Below are 24,519 nucleotides of genomic sequence, written 5' to 3'. Positions count from 1 at the left end.
GGCTCCGGACGCGCAGGCTCAGTGGCCATGGCTCACAGGCCCAGCCGCTCCACGGCATGTGGGATCTTCCCAGACCGGGGCATGAACCCGTGTCCCATGCATCGGCAGGCGGACTGTCAATTGCTGCGCCACCAGGGAAGCCCCAAAACTCACCATTTTTATTACTCTGAGATTCTTTTGATTCTAGGAAGTATGAAAAACCAGATAAGTTGTGTATTCTGTTTGAAGCATATACATCATTTTTTTGTTATTCAAGGACTTATTAAATCACATGATAAAAGCAAAACATACAACTAATTGCATTATGGAAAGATTAATGTAAAAATACTCCACAATTATGCAACTATCTGTTTTAAAAATCTTGTTCTAGGAGTTGAAAGGCTATATAGTTCAGCACCGTGCATTCTTTTCAGTGTTTAAGAGGTACATAAACTTTGTTGTAATAAGCAGTAAACGTACAGAACCTCACAGACCTCAAGTAAAATTTTTAGGGAAACAGTGAAAGGAAGTATGTGTTCATGTTTGCAAGATAAAGAGCAAGGTCAATTTTGGTCAAGTTACAGTGTTCTTAGTTTGAGAATAGCTAAATATTTTGAAAATAGAGAAGCTATATATAACACATGATTTTCAAGCCTATTTACTGGAAAACTAAGTAAAGCACTCCGTCTCTTGAATAAAGCTAATGACAGTCTGCCTTTTGATATGACCCATATTTATCATAGCTGTTTTACCAGGGCTAATTTATTCCCTCTCTGGTGCCCTGTGTGTCATGAGGCATTCCGTCTCAGGCCAGTGGGAATATAAACCATTCCCAGCCTGTATGAGCTCCAAGAATCGTTCAGGCTACTGTTTCCACTGGCTTCGAAACCACCTCTGGACAACAGACTAGGCAGTTATAGAGCTCATCTTGTTTGTTTCCTTTCTCTCATGAATTACAGCCCTGCAGTGCTATTAGCCAGTTTTGGGAAATAGTTGTTTCGTATATTGTCTGTTTTTTCTGGTTGTTTAAGAAATCCCTGTTGCTTACTCCACCATGGCCTCAGGTGAAAGCATAATAAACAGTGGTGAATTCTGTTTTATGACTGCTTTTTTTTTCTTTTAATTTATTTATTTTTATTTTTGGCTGCATTGGGTCTTCCTTGCTGCGCACGGTCTTTCTCTAGTTGTGGCAAGCAGGGGCTACTCTTCGTTGTGGTGCTCAGGCGTCTCATTGTGGTGGCTTCTCTTGTTGCAGAGCACAGGGTCTAGGCGCACGGGCTTCGGTAGTTATGGCACGCAGACTCTAGAGCACAGGCTTAGTAGTTGTGGCGCACGGGGGTAGTTGCTCCGCGGCATGTGGGACATTCCCGGACCAGGGATTGAACCCTTGTCCCCTGCACTGGCAGGCGGATTCTTAACCACTGCACCACCAGGGAAGTCCCTGACTGCTTGTTTTTAAAGTAATTTTATAGAGCTACAAGAACACTGAGTGATTTCAAATTTTTCAGCATAGCTCAAGTTAGCTATTAGAGATTTTTAGTTCTCTTTGATGGTGTCATACTTAACCTGATTTTTTTTGATCCTTGATTCCTGCATTGGTTATCTGTGCATTCGAGTAATTGGTGTCCTCTTCCAGACTTTGCAGGTTTGCTACGGCAGAGACAGTTCTTTACCAGTCAGCTCAGTTTGGGTTTCTGGATGTGTCTGCTGGTCACATCCTTGGGCTTGCTTTCATGGTCTATTTTTGGGCAAGGCCACTGCCTGAGTTCTGAAGTTGGAGGAAGAGGGATGCCACTAGCTGAGTACAGTTGGACAGGATTCCTGGTTTGGTTCCCTACCCAAGTGAAGCTGTTGCCTAGCCTGTATCCAGAGTGCCAACTGTGGTTTATTCACTGTATGACTCTAGATGTTTACTTGAACCTACATTTTATAATAGAGGAGTCAAAATAGTAATAATAGTTACTGTTTATTAAGTGTTTACTAGGCACTGAGGTGTTCTATGTGGTTCTCACAATAACCCAAAAGAGTAGGTACTACTATTCCCATTTTATAGATGAAGAAACTGATGCTAAGAAAAATGAAATAGCTTACCTGAGGTCACCAAGCAGAATACAGAAATGCAAGCATTAGGACTCAGGGCCTCTGGCTCCAGGTCCAAGGCTCTCAGTTACTTTTTTTTTTTTTTAATTAATTTATTTTTGGCTGCGTTGGGTCTTTGTTGCCGTGTGCAGGCTTTCTCTAGTTCCAGTGAGGGGGGGTTACTCTTCATTGCAGTGTGCAGGCTTCTCATTGTAGTGGCTTCTCTTGTTGAGGAGCACGGGTTCTAGGCATGCAGGCTCCGTAGTTGTGGCTCGTGAGCTTAGTTGCTCCGTGGCATGTGGGATCTTCCCAGCCCAGGGCTCAAACCCGTGTCCCCTACATTAGCAGGTGGATTCTTAACCACTGCGCCACCAGGGAAGTCCCATCAGTTACTTTTTTACGAATCCCCTATCAATGGACATTCAGGTTGTTACCAGTTTTTTTCTATAGCATTCAAGTAGCAGGAAGCATTTTTGATCATACATCTTTGCTTGTGTATCCAGTTGCCTCCAGTGGATAAATTCACTAAAATATAATAATTTTTTAAAAGTAAAGATTCAACCTTAATTTATACTCTTAAAGGTGCTTTTAAGTAGGTACAGATGAAGGGACGTCATCTCTATTCTTTGTCTAGAACCAAATTTCTGAATTTAGGTAGTTTACAAATGAATGTTTAGCCTCTGAAGGGTGACTCCGTTGATTTATTCATGGATAATTGTTAAACACCTACTCTCTGCTGTGCATGGCTCTAGGTGCTAGGAATACTGAGGAGAACAAAGTTAGACAAAAATCCCTGCTCTCATGGAGCTTACGTTTTATTTGGGGAATCAGACAATAAACAAATGTAACTTTTGATAAATCAGATCAACTGAGACAACATCTGTTAAGTACTTAGCCTAGCACCTAGCACATGATACCGCCATAACTCACTACTGCCTGTCCTTTAAGAGTCAGTTCAGCCACAGCTGCCTCAGGTTGAGAATCCTGCAGCCCACCTCTCCTTCAGGTTCAGGACTCGCTCACTTACCACCTCACTGCTTCTTGGGCATCTCTCCATGGCAGCACATCATGTTAGAATTCTCATTCTCTCAAGTGCGCCTTCCACTAGACCAGAACTTCCCAGCTGGTGGACCTGGAATGGGTTACCTGTGGTCACAAGATGATGATGGCTGGAAAGGTCGTCTAATGACAAACTCAGTCATTTTTCAATTATTAAAAAGTTTATAGAAGATGAAGTGATATTTGACCATTACAAGTATGACAATGCCTCTGACAACTTTCTTAGTTCAGTATCATTTTTTTGTTTTGTTTCGGTGGGGGGGGGGGGGTTGGTTTTGTTTGGTTTTTTGTTTTGTTTTACAATTTTTAGCAATCATAGTTTTGACATACTGCCCAGCACCCATCACCACAGCATGGTATGTATGGCATCTCCCCAGCCTTTCTGCAAATCATTCTAATTAAGGTCTGCTTATTTCTTTGGTCACTGATGATATCAAGGATGTCCCACACTTAAAATATTTAGATTTGCCTCTGATTTAATTTGCTTGTATTTTCACATTTTTTAAACTAACTTCAGAAGAGTATATGGGTTCTTTTTTTTTTTTTTGTATTAGTGTTATTAAGTACTTGGGTGTTTCCATGTAAAGCATAATTGAATTGTTAATTTTATCCATTTTCATTTGCTTGTTAATTATTTTGCCTTTTGATATTAACAGTTGGCAAAGTTATAATTTTATGGTATAAATAAAATACAGTTAATTTTTTTTATGAAGTCCAATGTAAAGATCCCTCATGTCACCTCCATTTCACTCCCTGGTGCCATAAAAGTTTTACCATTTTCTCTGGGTCATGATATGAAAAAGGAGGTACTGCACTAGACTGTCATCTCCGTGAGGACAGCGACTGTGTCTTTCATCTCTGCATCCTCAGATGACCTAAGAGACAGCCAGCACAGAAAGAGTTCGGTACTTCCTTATCTCTGTTTTATATGCATACATTCACATGTGGAATGAATTATTACAAGTGACAAAGTGATATGAACCAGAAGATAATTACAAATAGAATTATAGGGAGTTGACAAAAGAGGATCCATATTTATTGAACTCTTTCTGTGTATTGGGTGGTTTAAATGTATTATTTAATCCCAACAGTAATCACACTATTAACAAATACTTTGTAACAAGGCTGAATACATCAAAGAAAGTGCCCAACTTCATTTTCTGCACCACAACCAGCCTGACATACCTGGAAGGGAGAAAGTGGTCCAATCATCTGGAACCTTTTGGAATGTGAGGTCACTTCAGAACAAGGATGAGCCTTTACTTTCTGGACCAAGGGAATGAAAGCTACTATTTTAACAACTCCAGATACCTTTGATGTTAACAAAAAGCCTCTTATCTAGAGAAATTTTGTACAAAGAATATGCAGTGACTGTTCTTACTTCTTATGACTGCCTGTTAAAAATGAATTATTTCCTTGTTATCATAATTTCCCATTTATTTCATATCTCAATTTTAGATTACAAAACTCTTGGAAGAATTGAGAGAAGCCAAAGAAAACCATACACCAGAGATGAAACATTTCATGGTCTTAGAAAAGAAAATTAAACAGATGGAAATGAGACATGAGCAAAGAGAGCAGGAGCTTCAACAGGTGAAGTAGTAAATCACTTTTACATATTTGTACAGTTCTTCACATTTAAGTACCTCCCGTTTGCTATCATTTTGTCATCCCTAGCAAATTACTTAAAAAGTATTTCCATTGTATATTGATTTTATTAAAAATAATGTATAGCTTTTAAGAGAAAATAAGACTTTAATTCTTAAATACCTGAAGATTGGTTTGCCTTATAGCTACAGAAATAGAGTAACAACTTTTGTATTCTGTTCTTTATTGTTGATGGATGCCTGAAAGTTAGGCCTTTTACCTTGGGAACAGGGCTCCTGGGAACCGTGTTCCATATTTAAGTCATTTCAATAAATGTTAGTAAGAAACAGGCTTATATTAAAATGCGATCACTTAAAATCTTATTTGCCTAGCACCAGTAACATTGGGGTTACTACATGTAGCTACAAACAGATAAATTAACAGAAATTAAAATGGGCAGAAGGGCTTGATGTGTTTTTAGGCACTAGCCTTGGTCTTGATATTTAGCTTTGCTTGAACAGTGTATTAGTCTGCTTGGACTGCCACAACAAAATATCATAAACTGAGTGGCTTAAAAAACAGAAATCTTCTCACAGCTCTGGAGGCTAAAATTTACAATCAAGGTTTCCAACTGGTTCAGTTTCTGGTGAGAGCTCTTTCTGACTTGCAGATGAACTTTTTTCTCCATGTGTGCTCTGTGGGGTGGAGAGGGGGAGTAGAGAGAGAAAGAGCTCTCTAATGCCTCTTCTTATGAGGACACTAATCCAGTCTAACTGGGGCTCCACCCTTATGACTTATGACGAGATGGACTTTATAACATATATAATATATAGTATCCAAAAGGAACAAAATACATTTTCAAGCACACATTCTTCTCAAGCACACGTGTAAAAGTTTCCAGGATAGATCATATATTAGGCCACAAAACAAGTCTTAATAAATTTAAGAGGAGATTAAAATCAATCATCAAGCATCTTCCCTGACCACAGTGGAATGAAACTGAGAATCAGTTGCAAGAAGAAAACTAGAAAATTCACAAATATGTGGAGTTAAATCACATGCTGCTAAACAACCCACAGGTTAAAGAAGAAATCAAAAGATAAATTTAAAAATATCTTGAGACAATTGAAAATGGAAACACAGCATACCAAAATTTATAGGATGCAGCAAATCAGTCCTGAGAGGGAAGATAATTGCAATAAATGCCTACATCAAGAAACAAGCCAAAGACAAAGAAAATTTTTAAAACAGCAACAGAAAAGCAATGTGTCACATACAAGGGAACCCCCATTAGAGGATATGTAGATTTCTCAGTGGAGAGTTTGCAGGTGAGGAGACAATGGATTGATACATTCAAAATACTGAAAGAAAAGACTGTCAATCAAGAATACTATAGCTGGCAAAGCTCTCCTTCAGAAACAAATTAAAAATCGTCAGAGAGTTCATCACCACTAGACCTGCCTTACAAGACTCCTAAAGGGAATTCATCAAATGGAAATAAAAAGATGCTAATTAACATCATAAAAATATATGAATGTAGTTGAAAAACTCACTGGTAATGCTAAATATATAGTCAAAGTCAGATTCTGTAATATTGTAATGGTGGTGAATAATTCTCTTACAATTCTAGTATAAAAGTTGAAAAAGCAAATGTATTAAAAATAACCATAACTACATTAGTTATTGCACACAGTATTAAAATATGTAAATTGTAACATCAATATCAATAACCTAAAATTGAGGTGGGAAGCAGTAAAAGTGTCAAGTTTAGTATGCTATTGAAGTTTTTATCAACTTAAAATAGGATGTTATAAATATATCACATTTTATGTAGGCCTCACATTAACCACAAAGGAAAAAATCCTGTAATAGTTATCCAAAATATTATGCTAAAGGAGTCAAAGCATACCACAACAAATCATTAATTCACAAAAGTAGACTGGAAATGTAAGAAGCAAGGATCTACAAGACAGAAAACAACAAAATAACAATAGTAAATTCTTATCAATAATTCTCTTTAATTTAAATGGATTAAATTTTTCATTCAAAACAGTAGAATTGCTGAATGGATGAACAACAAGATCCAAACAATATGCTACCTACAAGAGACACACTTTAGCTTGAAAAACACACGTAGACTGAGAATGAAGAGATGGAAAAAGATATTTCAAGCAAATGGTAACCAAAAGAAAGCAGGAGTAGCTGTAGCTATATCAGATAAAATAGAGTTTAAGCTAAAAATCACCAAAAGAGACAGTGAAGGTAATTATATAATGATAGAGGGCTCAATCCATCAGTATGATATAACATGTAAATATTTATGCATCCTACATCAGAGCACCTAAATATATAAAACAAACACTAACAGAACTAAAAGTAGAAACAAACAGCAATACATTAATAGTTGGGGACTTTAATATTCCACTCTCAACAATGGATATTTCATCCAGAAAATCAATAAGGAAACAGCAGGGTTTGAGTGATACTATAGAAAAAATAGATCTAACAGATATATACAATACCTGCCCCCCCCCAACAACAGCAGAATATACATTCTTATCAAGCACACAAGGAACACTTTCTAGGATAGATCACATGTTAGGCCACAAAACAATTACTGGTAAACTTAAGAAGACTGAAATCATAGCAAGTATCTTTTCTGACCTAAATGATGTGAAACTAAATATCAACAGGAGGAAAACTGGAAATGTGACATATACATAGAAACTAAACAGCACACTCCTAAATAAACAATGGACCAGAGAAGAAATTGAAGGAAAAAAAAAAGTATCTTGAGATAAATGAAACGTGAAACACAACATACCAGAACTAATGCAGTGCAGCAAAAGCATTTCTAAGAGGGAAGGTTATAGAAATAAATGCATGTTTCAAGAAAAAAGGTATCAAATTTTAAAACCTAACTTTATACCTCAAGGGACTAGAAAAAGAACAAACTAAGCCCGAAGTTAAAAGAAGGAAGGAAGTAAAGATTAGAGCAGAAATAAAGAATAGAAAAGATTAACAGAACAAAGAGTTGGTTGTATTAAAAGATAAACAAAATTGACAAACCTTTACCTAGACTGAGGAAAGAAAAAGGGAGAGAACTCAAAATTATAAATGAAAGAGGGGACATTACAAATAATACCACAGAAGTACAACAGATCATAGGAGACTACTATAAAAATTAAATGCCGGGCTTCCCTGGTAGTGCAGTGGTTGAGAGTCTGCCTGCCGATGCAGGGGACACGGGTCCGTGCCCTGGTCCGGGAAGATCCCACATGCCGTGGAGCGGCTGGGCCCGTGAGCCATGGCAGCTGAGCCTGCGCGTCCGGAGCCTGTGCTCCGCAACGGGAGAGGCCAGAACAGTGAGAGGCCCGCGTACCGCAAAGAAAAAAAAAAAATGCCCACAAACTGAACAACTTAGAGGAAATTGATAAATTGCTAGAAACGTACGATGTATTAAGACTGAATCATTAAGAAATAGAAAATCCTGAAAAGAGCATGCTAGTAAGGAGATGGTATCAGTAATCAAAAGTCTCCCAACAAAGAAAATTCCAGGAACAGATGGCTTCACTGGTAAATTCTATCAAATTTTTAAAGAATTAATGTCAGTCCTTCTCAAACTTCGAAAAAGTAGAAGAGGAAGGAATACTCTCAAACTTATTTTACAGACCAGCATTACCCTGATAACAAAGCCAGATAAGGACACTACAAGAAAATAAAACAATAGACCAATTTCCCTGATGAATATAGATGCAACAATTCTCAAAAACAAACAAAAAATAGAGACCCGCAAGCAGGCAGCAAGCACTGCCCCCTGTCCTGGGAGTGCAGGGCTGCAGCCAACCCCTAGGGGACCCCTGAGCAGGCACCAAGGGCTGCCCCCACTGTCCCAGAAGCATGCAAGGGGCCGTGCATGCGCACCCCACATCAAGGGGATAGTGGCCAGCATGCACTGAGGAAAGAGGCAGAAAGCGTCCAAACTAAAGACAGCCCCTCAATTCTGGACAAGGTGGCGGAGTAGGAGGACTTGAGCTCACTTCCTCTCACGAAAACACCAAAACCATAACTAACTGCTGAACAACCATCAACAAAAAAGACTGGAACTTATCATAAAGATGTTTTTACATTCAAAGACAAAGAAGAAGCCACAACGAGACAGGAGGAGGGGCACTTTCATGACATAATAAAATCCCATACATACCAAGTGGATAACCCACAAGCTGGAAGATAATTATTATCACAGAGGTTCTCCCACAGGAGTGAGAGTTCTGAGCCCCACGTCAGTCTCCCAAGCCTGAGGGTCTGGCATTGGGAGGAGGAACCCCCAGAGCATTTGGCTTTGAAGGCCAGTGGGACGTGACTGCGGGAGCTCCACAGGACTGGGGGAAACAGACTCCACTCTCGGAGGGTGCACACAAGTTTTCCCAGCACAAAGCAGTAACTCCATAGACTCCTGGGCTAGACCTACCTGTGGGTCTTGTAGAGTCTCCTGGGGAGGCGGGGGTTGGCTGTGGCCCACTGGGGGGCAAGGACACTGGTGGCAGAGGCCCCAGGAACACTGATCAGCATGAGCTATCCCAGGGGTTGCCATTTTGGCACCAATTCCTGGCCCTAGCCAACACGCCACAGCCTGCAGGCTCCAGTGCTGAAATACCTCAGGGCAAAAAAAATAGCAGATAGGAGCTTAGCCCCACCCATCAGCAGACAGGCTGCCTAAAGCCACACTGAGCTCACAGCCACCTCTAAACGAACAACTTGACGTGGCCCTGCCCACCAGAGGGACAAGATTGAGCTCCACCCACAAGTAGGCAGTCACCAGTCCCTCCCACCAGGAAGCCTGCACAAGCCCCTGGACCAGCCTCACCCACCAGGGGCAGACACCCAAAGCAAGAGGAACTACGATCCCGCAACCTGCAGAAAGGAGACTATAAACATAGAAAGTTACGCAAAATGAGATGACCGAGAAATATGTTCCAGACAAAGGAACAAGATAAATCACAAGAACAACTAAGTGAAGTGGAGATAGGCAATCTACCTGAAAAAGAATTCAGAGTAATGATAGTAAACGTGATCCAAGATCTCAGAAAAAGAATGGTGGCACAGACCGAGAAGATACAAGAAATGCTTAACAAAGAGCTAGAAGATTTAAAGAACAAACAGAGGTGAACAGTACAATAAGTGAAATGAAAAAATACACTAGTAGGAATCAATAGCAGAATAAATGAGGGAGAAGAACAAATAAGTGAGCTGGAAGACAGGATGGTGGAAATCACTGCTGTGGAACAGAATAAAGAAAGAAGAATGAAAAGAAATGAGGACAGTGTCAGAGACCTCTGGCACAACATTAAACACACCAACATTTGCATTATAGGGGTCTCAGAAGGAGGAGAGAGAGAAAGGGCCTGAGAAAATATTCAGAGAGATTATAGCCAAAAACTTCCCTAACATGAGAAAGGAAACACTCAAGTCCAGGAAGTACAGTAGAGTCCCATGCAGGATAAGCCCAAGGAGGAACACACCAAGACACATATTAATCAAACTGACAAAAATTAAAGACAATGAAAAATTATTAAAAGCAACAAGGGAAAAGCAACAAATAACATACAAGGGAACTCCCATAAGGTTATCAGCTGATTTTTCAGCAGAAACTCTGCAGGCCACAAGGGAGTGGCACTATATATATATATATATATATATATATATATATATATATTTTTTTTTTTTTTTGGCAGTACGCCGGCCTCCCACTGCTGTGGCTTCTCCTGCCGCGGAGTACAGGCTCCGGATGCACAGGCCCAGCAGCCATGGCTCACGGGCCCAGCCGCTCCACGGCACATGGGATCCTCCCGGACCAGGGCACGAACGCGTGTCCCCTGCATCGGCAGGCGGACTCCCAACCACTGCGCCACCAGGGAAGCCCGGTAGTGGCACTATATATTTAAAGTGATGAAAGGGAGAAACCTACAACCAAGAATACTGTACCCAGCAGGGCTCTCATTTAGAGTCAACGGAGAAATCAAAAGTTTTACAGACAAGCAAAAGCTAAGAGAATTCAGCACCACCAAACCAGCTTTACAAAAAATACTAAAGGAACTTATCTAGGCAGAAGAGAAAAGGCCCCAACTAGAGACAAGAAAATTACGAATGGGAAAGCTCACCAGTAAAGGCAAATATAAGTAAAGGTAGGAAATCATCCACACACAAATACGATATCAGAACCAGCAGTTGTTGAGAAGAGGAGAGTACAAATTCAGGATATTAGAAATGTATTTGCAATTAAGAGACCAGCAACTTAAAACAATCTTGTATATATATAGACTGCGATATCAAAACCTCATAGTAACTGCAAACCAAAAGTCTACAAAAGAAATTGAAGATGACTAAACCCGTTGGAAAGATATACCATGTTCTTGGATTGGAAGAATCAATACTGTCAAAACAACTATACTACCCAAGGTAATCTACAGATTCATTGCAATCCCTGTCAAATGAACGCATTATCAAAATGCGTTTTTCACAGAACTAGAACGAAAACTTTTAAAATTTGTATGGAAACACAGAAGACCTCAAATAGCCAAAACAATCTTGAGAAAGAAGAACAGAGCTAGCGGAATCATGCTCCCTGACTTCAGACTATACAACAAAGCCACAGTCATCAAGACAATCTGGTACTGGCACAAAAACAGACATAGATCAATGGAACAGGATGGAGAGCCCAGAAATAAGCCCACACACATGTGGTCAATTAATCTATGACAGTGGAGGCAAGAATATACAATGGAGAAAAGAAAGTCTCTTCAGTAAGTGGTGCTGGGAAAACCGGACAGCTACATGTAAAAGAATGAAATTAGACCATTCTCTAACACCATATACAAAAATAAACTCAAAATGAATTAAAGACCAGATACTATAAATCTCTTAGAGGAAAACATAGGCAGAACACTCTTTGACATGAATTGCAGCAATGCCTTTTTGAATCTGTTTCCTAGAATAATGGAAATAAAAACAAACGTAAACAAATAGGACCTAATTAAACTTAAAAGCTTTTGCACAGCCAAGGAAACCATAAACTAAACAAAAAGACAACCCACAGAATGGGAGAAAATATTTGCAAACGAAGTGACTGGCAAGCGATTAATCTCCAAAATATACAAACAGGTTATGCAGGTCTATATCAAAAAACCCCAACAACCCAATAAAAAAAAATGGACAGAAGATGTAAGTAGACAAAGAAGACATACAGATGGCCAAAAAGCACATGAAAATATGCTCAACATGAGAAATGCCAATCAAAACCACAATGAGGTATCACCTCACACCAGTCAGAAAGGCCATCATCAAAAAGTCTATGAACAATAAATGCTGGGGAGAGTGTGGAGATAAGGGGACAGGACCCTCCTACACTGTCAGTGGGAATGTAAATTGGTACAACCACTCTGGAGAACAGTATGGAGGTTCCTTAAAAAACTAAAAATAGAGTTATCATAATGACCCAGCAATCCCACTGCTGGGCATATATCCAGAGGAAACTAATTTGAAAAGATACATGCAGCCCAGTGTTCATAGCAGCACTATTTACAATAGCCAAGACATGGAAGCAACCTTAATCTCCATGACAGCGGAATGGATAAAGAAGTCGTGGCATATATATATATATATATATATATATATGGTGGAATATTACTTAGCCATAAAAATAACAAAATAATACCATTTGTAGCAACATGGATGGACCTAGAGATTATCAGACTAAGTGAAATGAGTCAGACAAAGACAAATATCATATATCACTCACGTGGAATCTAATTTTTTTAAAAAATGATACAAATGAACTTACTTACAAAACAGAAACAGACTCACAGATTTCAAAAAACAAACTTATGGTTACCAAAGGGGTAATGTGTTGGGGAGGGATAAATTAGGAGTTTGGGATTAACATATATACACTACTATATATAAAATAGATAACAACAAGGACCTACTGTATAGCACAGGGAACGCTACTCAATATTCTGTAATAACCTATATGGGAAAAGAATCTGAAAAAAAAAGAATATATGTATAAATATATAAATGAATCACTTTGCTGTACACCTGAAACTAACACAACATTGTAAATCAACTATACTCCAATAAAGTTAAAAAAATAAAAAAGGAACAGTGAAGTCAAAAGGCTGCTCTAGCAGCACATATAGTGAAACCTTTGCATCTTCTGGAGAGACTTATTTCCTAGATTAACAGTACAGATGCTTGTAAGAAGCTACAGGGTAATGTTTTTTGGTTTTGTGGGGTTTTTTCAGAATTGAAATTACAGAACAAATTTAATGCTTGTAGCACTTGTGAAAGGGACCTTTTAAACCTGTGTTTTTCCTTTCTATTTGGAAGCTGCTCTCAGCTCTGAGTTCTATTATAGTGAATATGAGGGGAAGCCTTCATGACCCACCTGCACCAAGGCATACTTATACTACCAGTATTACCACTGTCAGTGTATAGAAGATGACCGTATCAGGATATAATTATTTCCAAAAAGGCATATATTCCTTGTTTAAAAAAAAATTAGCAAACCAAATTCAACAGCACATTAAAAGGATCATACACCATGATCAAGTGAGATTCATTCCTGGGATGCTTTAGCATATGCAGATCAATAAATGTGATACACCACATTAACTGAAAGATAACGATCATATGATCATCTCAATCAGTGTAGAAAGAACATTTGACAATATTAAACACTCATTCATGGTAAAAAAAAAAAGTCTTAACAGATTAGGTACAAAATGAATGTACCTCAACATAATAAAGTCCATAGATAACAAGACCACAGCTAACATCATACTCAGTGGTGAGAGACTGGAAGCTTTTCTGCTAAGATCAGGAACAAGAAAAGAATGCTCACTCTCACCACTTTTATTCAGCATAGTACTAGAAGCCTTAGCCAGAGCAATCAGTCAAGAAAAATAAAGGCATTAGAATTGGAAAGGGTGAAATAAAATTGTCTCTGTGAATGACATTATTTTATATATAGAAAATCCTAAAGACTCCACCTAAAAACCGCTGGTCAACAAATACAGTAAAGTTGCAGGATACCAAAATCAGTATACAAAAATCAGTAATGTTTCTATATACTAGCAACAAATTATCTGAAAAATAAAACAATTCTATTTACAATAATATCAAAGACAATAAAATACTTGGAAATAAATTTATCTAAGGAGATAAAAGATCTGTACAGTGATAACTATAAGACATTGATAAAAGAAATTGAAGAAGACACAAATAGAAAGGTATTCAATGTTCATGGATTAGAAGAATTGATATTGTTAAAATGTCCAAAGCCATCTATAGATTCACTACAATCCCTGTCAAGATTCCAATGGCATTTTTTACAGTAATAGAAAAAGCAATCTGAAATTTGTGTGGAAGCACAAAAGACCACAAAGAGCCAAAGTAATCCTAAGAAAGAAGAACAAAGCTGGAAGCGTCTCATTTCCTAATTTCAGACTATATTATACAAATATATAACTGTAGTAATCAAAACAGTATGGTCCTGGCATTAAAAATAGACACATAGACCAATGGAATCAAATCAAGAACCCAGAAATAAATCCATGCATACATATTTGATAAGGGAGCCAAGAATACTCTTTGGACAAAAGACAGTTTCTTCTATAAATGGTTGTGGGAAAGTTTGATATTCACATGCAAAAGACTGAAACTAGACCGTTACCTTACACCACACACAAATATTAATCCTAAATGGATTAGAGAAGTAAGACCAGAAACCATAAAATTCCTAGAATAAAATATAGGGGGAACATTCCCTGACATGTCTTGGCATACATCCTTTGTGGATATGACACCTGAAACACAAGCAGTGAAATAAACAGATGGGACTACATCTAACTAAAAAAGCCTGCACAACCAAAGAAATAATTAACGTGATGAAAAGGCAACCTATGAAGTGGGAGAAAATATTTGTAAACCACACATCTGATGAGGAGCGAATATCCAAAATATTCAAGGGACTCACAACTCAAGAGCAAAAAAAAAAAGTTAAAAATGGGCAAAGGACCTGAATATACGTTACTACAAAGAAGATATTTAAATGGCCAACAGCTACATCAAAAGGTGTTCAACATCACTAATCATTAGGGAAATGCAAGTCAAACCCACAGTGAGCTATATCAAAAAGAAGGGCTATTATCAAAAACACAGAAGTAACAAGTATCGATGAGGATGTGGAGAAAAAGGAACCCATGTGCACTGTTGGTGGGACTGTAAATTGGTGCAGCCAGTGCTCATTGAAGCATTATTTATATCAGCCAAGACATGGAAATAATGTTAAGTGTCCATCAGTGGGTGAATGGGTAAAGAAAATGTGATACATTATATATACATACAGTGGAATGGTATTCAGCCATTAAAAAAAAAAAAAAAAAGGAAACCCTGCCACTCGCAACAACATGGATGGACCTTGAGGGCTTTATATTAAGTCAGACAGAGAAATACAGATTCTATGTAATCTTACATGTGTACTCTAAACAACCCCAAACACGCTGCAACAAAGATCAGATTGGCAGTTGCCAGAGGCAGGGTGCGGGGAAACTGGGGGAATTGGGGGAAGGTGGTCAGAAGGTTAAAACTTCCAGTACAAGATTTTGAAACTTACGTGAGGTGACAGATGTTAACTAAACTTACTGTGGTAGTCATTTCACAGCCTTTACATATGTCATGTCACTACACTGTATACCTTAAACTTATACAGTGTTACATTAGTTATGGTTAAATGCCGAATTTCAATATATAATAGACATCCAAAATTTTCAAAGTTTAAAACTTAGAATTGAAAATTCATACAGCATTTTGTATTCCGCTTAACTCAAGCACGTGTTTATACAGTACTTCTGAAATTCTTTCATTTTAGAATTATGAAGTTACTCTGTAGCCAGGCAGAATTGTAAACGAAAATTTTATTGGGCTTCCCTGATGGCACAGTGGTTAAGAATCTGCCTGCCAATGCAGGGGACATGGGTTCGAGCCCTGGTCTGGGAAGATCCCACATGCTGTGGAGCAACTAAGCCTGTGCGCCACAACTACTGAGCCCGCGTGCCACAACTAGAAGCCACCACAGTGAGAAGCCCGCACACTGTGCAACGAAGACCCAATGCAACCAAAAATAAATAAATTTAAAAAAAAATTTTATTGCAGAGGTTCAGCGGGTGTAATGTTTGGCAACATTATTGACTTTGTTGCCCTAATTGTTTTTGTATGTCTATAGCTTTCTGTGGTTTGAAGTGCCTGTGACTAACGATTCCCTTATGATGACGTATTTTGAAATTATAAGAACAGTGTTGTAAGCTACTGGACAAGGTACACTCATTTCACAGTTGAAAAAAATTGACCCACATAAGCAAGGCAGTCTAGTGTGGTAGTTAAGAGCAGGGACTCTGGGGCCACCCTGCCTGGGTGTGAATCGTGACTCCGCCTGCAGTGGGTTCTGTGTGAATCTAGGGCAGATTAATTTTTTGTTTATTTGTGCGTCTCTTTCCCTACCTGTTAAATGGGGATGAATATGTAGAATATCTCCTAGTGTGTTGGCAAGATGAAATGTTAACATATGTAAAATGCTTAAAGCCAAGCCTGGCACGTGATAGATATATGTGCTTTTATCCTATATAATTCCTGCTGCTACAATGTATGGTTCATTAATGACATGTGTTGCATTAAAACTGTCTTGATTGCATCCCAAGTACTGTTCTTAAGAACAGCATTTTAGGGACTTAGCTGGTGGCGCAGTGGTTAAGAATCCACCTGCCAATTCAGGGGACACGGGTTCGAGCCCTAGTCCGGGAAGATCCCACATGCCGCGGAGCAACTAAGCCCATGCGCCACAACTACTGAGCCTGCGCTTTAAAGCCTGCAAGGCACAACTACCGAGCCCCCATGCCGCAACTAGAGAAAGCCTGCGCACAGCAACGAAGACCCAATGCAGCCAAAAATTAAATTAAATTTTAAAAAAAATTCTTAAACCAAAAACAGCATTTGGGGGATGTTTGGATTCATTCCAAGGTATTGGATGCTTTAAATGGTACCCTTCCCCCCTCCCCCCACCATGGCTTAAAAGAAAAAGACTAAACTCCATAACTCCCTATCAGAATTAGATACTAAAATTCCCACTTACTCTTTACTTACAAGCCTGTTTATTGACCCAGCGGGGCCCGTTAGGTAATGCTCCCCTCCCTCTTCCTCCCTCCCCTCTGATATATAGGTCACAGGTTTACCGTCATCAGCATCGTCCCACTTGAGCTCTTTGAGGCTATTAGAGGTTCTTCACCCACACTATGAACTCTAAAAGTAATTCGGCATTTTTTAATTTGCAGATAATACAGCAGACACACCAAGTAGTAGAAACCGAGCAAAACAAAGAAATTGAGAAATGGAAAAGACTTGCACAGTTGAAGAATCGTGAGCTGGACAAGTTCCGCACGGAGTTAGACTCGATTTTGGATGTTCTCCGAGAGCTGCACCGGCAGGGGTTGGTCATGCCAGTTGCTTTGGCAGAAGAAGTGAAGGCACCAGAGCATTACTAGAAACTCGCATTTCATGTGACCTCACAGAAAGGCCTGAAGATGGACGGTGGATGGGGTCTCTGTCAGAAGGATGCTTTTGAAAAAAGTGTTAACAGTATGTTGCCAGAACACAAAAGCAACATTTCAAAATAAATTACCCTTTACCGATTAGGAGGGGAAAAAAAGAGCAGCATTAATGGTGTATTTTACTGAAAATCATTACCAGTCACATTTTAAATAATTTATGGACAAGTCCCTTTTTGTCAGGTGACTAGAACTAGTGAGATTTATTGCAAAAGTTCTCACTTTCGCGCTAGATATGCAAAGAAAACAAAGTTGCAAATACCTTGCCGTCATTGACTAAGTGTGTATTCTTAATTCCTGGCCAGAAGGACAGCTCCTCTTTCCCACAGAGACACAGAGGAATGTGAGCACAGAGGCTCGGACAGGCACTAGAGTAGTGGCGCTTCCGTGATCATTCTGATGAGAGTTGTAACTTCTGTACAAGTAGATAGGGAGTGAACTCTCGTGTTCTCCCAGATTTCCACTCCTACCTCTAGGTGCCTCATTTTGCACCTGATGTAAAAGTGCAAAATATATTTCACAAGTAATAGGGGAATTTGATTTATTCACTGTTTTAATCTTTCATGCTACATGTCTTAAATGTCAGTTCCTTTTTTGTAACTTTAAGGTTATAAACAGAATATAACATTTTTACTTCATTTAAAAAGTAAATATATGTTCTCTAGAAAAAATTAAAAACATGCATAAAGGTAGCCAGATTATTCTTTTGTTTTACAATTTCATTTCCAAAAGCAGATAGTGGACATCCAAGATAACTGGTAAGTTAAAGCTGCAGCGACTTTGTTTTCAAATGTTCTGGCCCAGTGCTATCCAGTAGAAGGATCGTGCGAGCCACATGTGATTTTAAATTTTCTAGTAGCCACATTTAAAAAGATAAAAAGAAACAAATGAAGTTAATTTTGGTAATTTATGTAATATATCTAAAATAACAATATAAAAATTGGGTTCTTACATTCTTTTTTTCATACTAAGTCCCCCAAATCTGGCAAGTTTTCCATTTATAGCACATCTCAGTTTGGACCAGCACATTCCAAGTGCTCAGTAACTACATGCCAGCAAGTGCAGTTCTAGAATAATCATTACAAAGTGAAATGCTTTATAAAGGACAGTTGAAATAAATCTTAGTGAAATTATAGGTAGCAAATGTGAAATGTGGAAATTAAAGGAATGCAATTAATGTCCAGAATTTTTAATGTCCTTTTCCTAAGAGGGTAGAAAGCATTAATTATAGTTTGTTGTTTTTTATGTGAAAGAATTTTAAGTTATAAACTATTTTGTTATTATTTGAGTGTGCTTTTGTCGGTTTTTTTATTTGCAAACCTGCTCATTTATAACTACACCCCGCCCCCGTTTGTTTTTTTTGACTATCCATGGGCCGTTCATTCTAAGCACAAACACAGCTGATTCTGAAACACAAGAAGTACAGACACTAGATTATCACTTACAGAGAAAGTACATCCTACATTGATGAGGACTCCATATTCTGTTTTGGAATAAGCTGTGCACATGGCACAGCTTCAGTTTTACTTACAGAGTAAAGGTCCATACGTACTATCAGAACTATTAGTTACAACTAGAAACCTTGGGGACCATACCCCATCCCTTAGTTATTGCACTGAGGGTCTAGGATGAGAACACAGAAGGTGGACACATTTAGGCCATCTTGAAAAGGAAAGCTTTTATGAAGATTCAGACTCCAGAAATTATCAGTCCTCTTCTACCACTTCCATCTCCCTCACAATGTTGTAGGACACCTGCACCCACAGGCCTTCCCTTCAGGAACCTGGTCAAGATACATGGTTGCTGCTCTCACCGCTGCTTTTGTGCAGAGATTTCTGATTGGATCTATTGTGAGCCCACAGCATTCCATAACTAGTATCTACCCATCAACCCTCAGAAATCCAGGCTTTAGTATTAGGGTCCCATTCTATATTAGAAAAACCCTAAATTTGTGACTAAATGCCAAGAAGATGGAAACATCTATTCCTCTTTCCCACTCACACTTCCTAAGGGCTCTAACTGGGTAGGTCTAATATCTGCTGGCATGTTATATAACAGGTAAACTTACTTGGAATTGGACACTTTGTAGTTACATAACTATTCAATGGCCTCCTACTTTGAAGAGCCCCTTAGCAATGGTTGGAATAGTGAAGTTGGAAAGTTTCCTAATCCAAGTTGCGGATAATTCTACTTTAGTATTTGAGCCTGTTAATTGTAGCCTTTTTCAGTTTCTATCGAAGAGTCTTTAATGAAAAGCACATGTATTCCTTCTCAGCACCTGTCCAGCTTGGTAAGGGATTAGTTCCTAGCATAACTTAACCTATTTCCTTCCCTCTAAACCAAAGTAAGTCCAGTTTTCTCTCCAGGTTTGCTGAAAGCTTCCATCACCACTACTTAAATGGTGCAAACGGGGAAACATTTTTTCCCACCAACACCTACTCTCTAGGATTGTTGTAAGAAATCAGTTTGAAGAGCAGTATTAATTTCAGAGGAAAGGGGGAGAGGCACCAAGTTCCATTAGTAGAATAAAATGGGTTGTTAGTAAATTCAGTAACAAGAGACGAGACTTTGTGGAAAAGGGGACAAAAAACGGGGCGCGGGGGGGGGGGGTGCGATAATTGTACCAGGTGTGCATCCTTGGAGCACAAAAGCGAAGAGGCAGGAACATGGCAGGAGTCTGGTCCAGTGGAGCTAGTCTCAGTAAGCTTGGCCTGCTCTTGAACTCCTGGTGGCCTGCCAGTGGTCCCCACCTTAGGGTATTGATATTACAATGAGAAAGTCCTGATGCAGAGAACAGATCATAGAACTGTACGTGGCCTGTGTTAACTCCTTGGAGAAGGATCTAGAAGCTACTTGGGGGAAGGATTTGTGAGGCAGGCAAAAGTGAAGTCATTAGAGAAGGACTGTTGACAAAAGGGTTAAATTGACCCTGCTCATTGGAGAAGCCTGAGTGGAATGAAGCATCTTGGTTTTTTCTCCCACCAGATTCAGGCAGTGTCAGCGATCAAAGATATTTTCATGCCCATGTCTTACCTGTTTTGCTCATTATCAAGGCCACGTGCAAGGAACCCTAATGAGATCAGGCAGGTGCTCACTCTCCTGGCTTGGGGTCAGAGCCTCATAGCAGCCTAGTCCCTCATATAGCAGGGGCTTAATAAATTTATCACCTTCTCTTGTCCTTTCACCTCCATCTACATACAACCCTCTGCTCCCTCCAATCCCCAGAGATCACATCTACTCTCATACTCATGGTACAGCCACCACTACCAGCAGGGTAACATTGGGTCTGAGCCCTACCTTTCATTTCTCCTGAGTGCCAGCCCCTGTTCCTAATTCCTGCCAGAATCACCCACTGTTCTCATAAAAGTCTGCATGTTTGAAACCAGCTGCCCACTCCCCTGAGTTGCAGCATTCTCCAATGAGTTCCAAACTCTAAGGCATTCTTGACCCTTTTTGTCAATCTGGGATGCTGTAACAAATTACCATAGATTGGGTGGCTTAGACAAGGAATTCTGGAGGCTGAGAAGTCTGAGATCAAGGTATCTGGGTGAGGGTTTGCTTCCTGGCTGTCTCCTCATTGTATTCTCACATGGCAGAGAGGAGAGAGAAGCAAGATCTCTTGGGACATTTATAAGGGCACTAATCCCATTCGGGAGGGCTCTACTCTCACAACATCACGGAAACCTAATTTCCTCCCAGAGGCCCCGCCTCTTAATACCATCACACTGGGGAATAGGTTTCAACAGATGAATTTTGAGGGGACACAAACATTCAGTCCATACATTGAGTAACTTTTCCCAACATGGAGTCATCAAACCTGTAGCCAATTTCTTCAGAATAATGCTTATATCAATGTCCTTTTCCATTCCCATGTCCACCACCACTGAAGCCCTGTCACCATTTCACTCCTTATTTTTCTGGTAGAGGTTTAATTGATTCCTCTGCTCCAGTGTTCTCCTCACTCCAAATAGTCCGCCAAACAGCACTGCCAGCTCTGCTTGAGCATTTCCCCTTCCCAGTTCACTCTTGTTTTTTAGGTGTAAATGTCAGAATCCTTACCCCGGCCTCCCTCTCCAGCAGACTTCTAATCTCTTTCCCAAATCCTCCCTATGTTACTACTATTGGTACTACCGTAATAAACTTCCACAAACGTAATGGCTTAAAGCAGCACGGATTTATCACCTTACAGCTCTGGAGGCCAGAGGTCCAACACAGTTCTCACCGGGCTAAAAGCAGGGTGCGTTCCTTCTGGAGGCTCTAGGAGAGAATGTTTCCTTGCCGTTTCCACCCGTATCCCTCGGCTTTTGCCCTCCGCTTCATCTTCACCGCCAGCAAGCTTGCATCTCTCTGAACGTTCTGCGGTTACATCCCCTTCTGACTCTAAAAGCAGCTGGGAAGTGTTCTCTTTTAAGGACCCATGTGATTAGATTGGGCCCACCTGGATAATCCGGGCTACTCTTCCCATGGCCTCCTCTCAGGATCCTCTTTTCCCATCACACTCAGGTATTATGTTGATGTGCCGCTCACCTTGGGTAATGTTTCCTCTTGTGAGCAATGTAAGGGTTGAGACACTTAAGAATGGCTTTTTTGTTTTTCTCCCTTAGTCTTTCCACATTCGTTACACCTGGTGAGATTATATGACTTCTGTTTATTTGCAGCCGAACACTGATCTTCTTTTAAAGGATCACGCGTTTAAAAGGCTAATAGACAATTTATTAGAAGGTATAAATCCTCTTAGATTTTTGTAGTCCCTTTTGCCATGTACAGGAACATTTTCACAGCTGGCCACCTTGGGGAGGAGGGAGGGGCATTATTTTGCCCACCATACTCCCCTCATTCACATCAATGTGCAGATCTTCTAACCGAGCCACCTATACTCCCACCTCTACTCACTTCCTCCTCCTTTCCACTGGCCATCTCACTCCCACCACTTCCTTTGTTCACATCCATATCAGGATTTCATGATCAAATCTTCTCTAAATGGAACTTGTATCCTGCATCTAACGTCTGATCACTGTTCTCATTACATATGCACACAATCACACACATACATCCCCTACCCATCTCTTTATTTTCCTAGACTCTCCTAGAGGAATCAGTTCCATCATGATGATGATGATGATATTGACAATGATTGCAGGGGCCTCTCAAGGACTCTGATAAGGAGGGAATCATTTTAAGGCTGCCACAGAAACAGGCTTAACTGCTATAGTGTTTAATGGAATCAACTAATAGTTCAGCATTTTAAAAAATTTTTATATCACTGTATTTAAGATCTTAATGTGAATTTTCTTTAGCCACTAACCAAGATTTTACTTTAGGACAAAACTCTAAGAGGATTTCTATCTTCCAACTAATCGTCTGCTAGCCTTTTAAACACGTGATCCTTTAAAAAATGATTAGTGCTGGGCGGCATATTAACAGGAGCCATATGATCTCACCAGATGTAACGAATGTGGAAAGACTAAGGAAGAAAACAAAAAGCCATTCTTAAGTGTCTTGAACCTTACATTGCTCACAGGAGAAAACATTACCCAAGGTGAGTGACACATCAACGTAAGGCCTGAGCGTGATGGGAAAGCTGATTTCCGCGATCGTACAGTTATGCCGCTAATTTGTTAGGTGCTAAAACAATTTCCTCATTGTACTTGTTCCTAATAAGTATGGAACAGTTTAGTCTCTACAAAAAGCAGGCTAAACATTTTCCCCTGCTGCCGGATCTCTGGGTTGAATGTCCGCATAAGAAGGACATGATTATACTTCATACAGAAACTCTTCCTGAGAAATAATAAGCTTTTAGAGGGCATAACTGCTGTTCCCCCAGTGGAGGGCTAGAGTAGGGTTGGAGGGAACTATTAGAAATACAGTAGGTCTGAGTTGAGGTACTGCTGCCCTGACAGCCAAAGATATCACTGATATCTTTAAGGATAGACATTTTCCCAAAAGTTCAATGAGTGAGGGAGTATGTGAACAATAAGTAGATTGTTAAGACACAGCTGCATGTAGTTAGCACCACAAGTCAATTATACTATGTTTTGATATTTGGAAAATAAGTATCCCATTTTTCTTTGAAAGTGCAGTAGTAGTAATAGAAATGATAAAGAAAGAGCCATCTTGGAGATAAACAATAGAATAAGCAATTCTAAATCTGTTGGATTCCTTGACAATATGCAGGAAATGAGCTGTTAATGCAGGGCTTACACCTGCAACGTATAAAACTAGTTTTTTCAGCAGACAAAGGGAACAAAGTCAAGATTCCTGATCTTGAAAGGTTTACTATACGGCAGGAAAGATCAGAAAACTACATCTAGCCAAATATGAATAAATGCAATAAAAGTATTATGAAGTGTGAATGGAGCACAGAAGAAAGAGAAATTCCTTTCACCTGGGTTCTGGAGAGCCTTTTCTGGAAAAGAGATGGCCAAAGAAATGGGTGGAACTTTGGCAGAACAGGATGTAAGGAAGTGAATTTAAAAACTGATTCTAAAATTCATATAAAAATGCAAAGGACCCCAAGTACCCAGAACAACTTTGAATAAGAAAAATGAAGTTGGAGGACTTACACTATCTGATTTTAAGACTTTTTGAAGCTACAGTAATCTAGAAGTATGATATTGGTGTAAAACTGGCAAATAAAATAATGCAACAGAATAGAATGTCCAGAACTAAACCAACACATATACGGACAACTGATTTTCAATAACGGTGCAAAGGCAAATCAGTGGAGAAAGGATCTCTTCAACAAATAGTGCTGGAAGAATTAGATATCCATATGCAAAAAAAAAAAAAATGAACTTTGCTCCATACCTCACAGCATACACAAAAATTAACTCAGAATGGATTATAGATCTAAATAGGAAATCTAAAACTGTAAAACTGCTAGAAAAAAACGCATCAGATTAAACATTTATGACTTGGGTTTGGCAAATAGTTCTTTGCTATAATACCAAAAGTATGATCCACTTAAAAGAGAAATTGATATACTGAACTTTATCAAAATGAAGACAGTCTTCAAAACTCTTCAAAAACATTGTTAAGCAAATGAAAAGACAAGCCATAGAAACTATTTGCAGATCATATATCTGATAAAGAATTTATATACAGAATAAAGGACTCCCAAAACTCAATAATAAAGCAAACTTCCCAATATGACAAT

General features: G+C 39.3%; 1 protein-coding gene across 3 annotated transcripts in view; it reads left to right on the top strand.

The window, feature by feature from the left end:
- Positions 1 to 18,640, top strand: part of CEP162 (centrosomal protein 162) — a 91,626-nt gene extending 72,986 nt beyond the window's left edge. For all 3 annotated transcript variants that reach the window (XM_030859424.2, XM_030859423.2, XM_060283825.1), the window contains exons 26-27: positions 4,576 to 4,710; positions 17,091 to 18,640. In XM_030859424.2, coding sequence (XP_030715284.1) covers positions 4,576 to 4,710; positions 17,091 to 17,300 — 345 coding nt within the window. In that variant the 3' untranslated portion in view covers positions 17,301 to 18,640. The remainder of the gene's footprint in view (positions 1 to 4,575; positions 4,711 to 17,090) is intronic.
- The last annotated feature ends 5,879 nt before the right edge of the window (positions 18,641 to 24,519 follow it).

Source organism: Globicephala melas, chromosome 14 (assembly GCF_963455315.2).
Source record: "Globicephala melas chromosome 14, mGloMel1.2, whole genome shotgun sequence".
Taxonomy (NCBI): domain Eukaryota; kingdom Metazoa; phylum Chordata; class Mammalia; order Artiodactyla; family Delphinidae; genus Globicephala; species Globicephala melas.
This window is presented reverse-complemented; position numbering and strand designations above follow the sequence as displayed.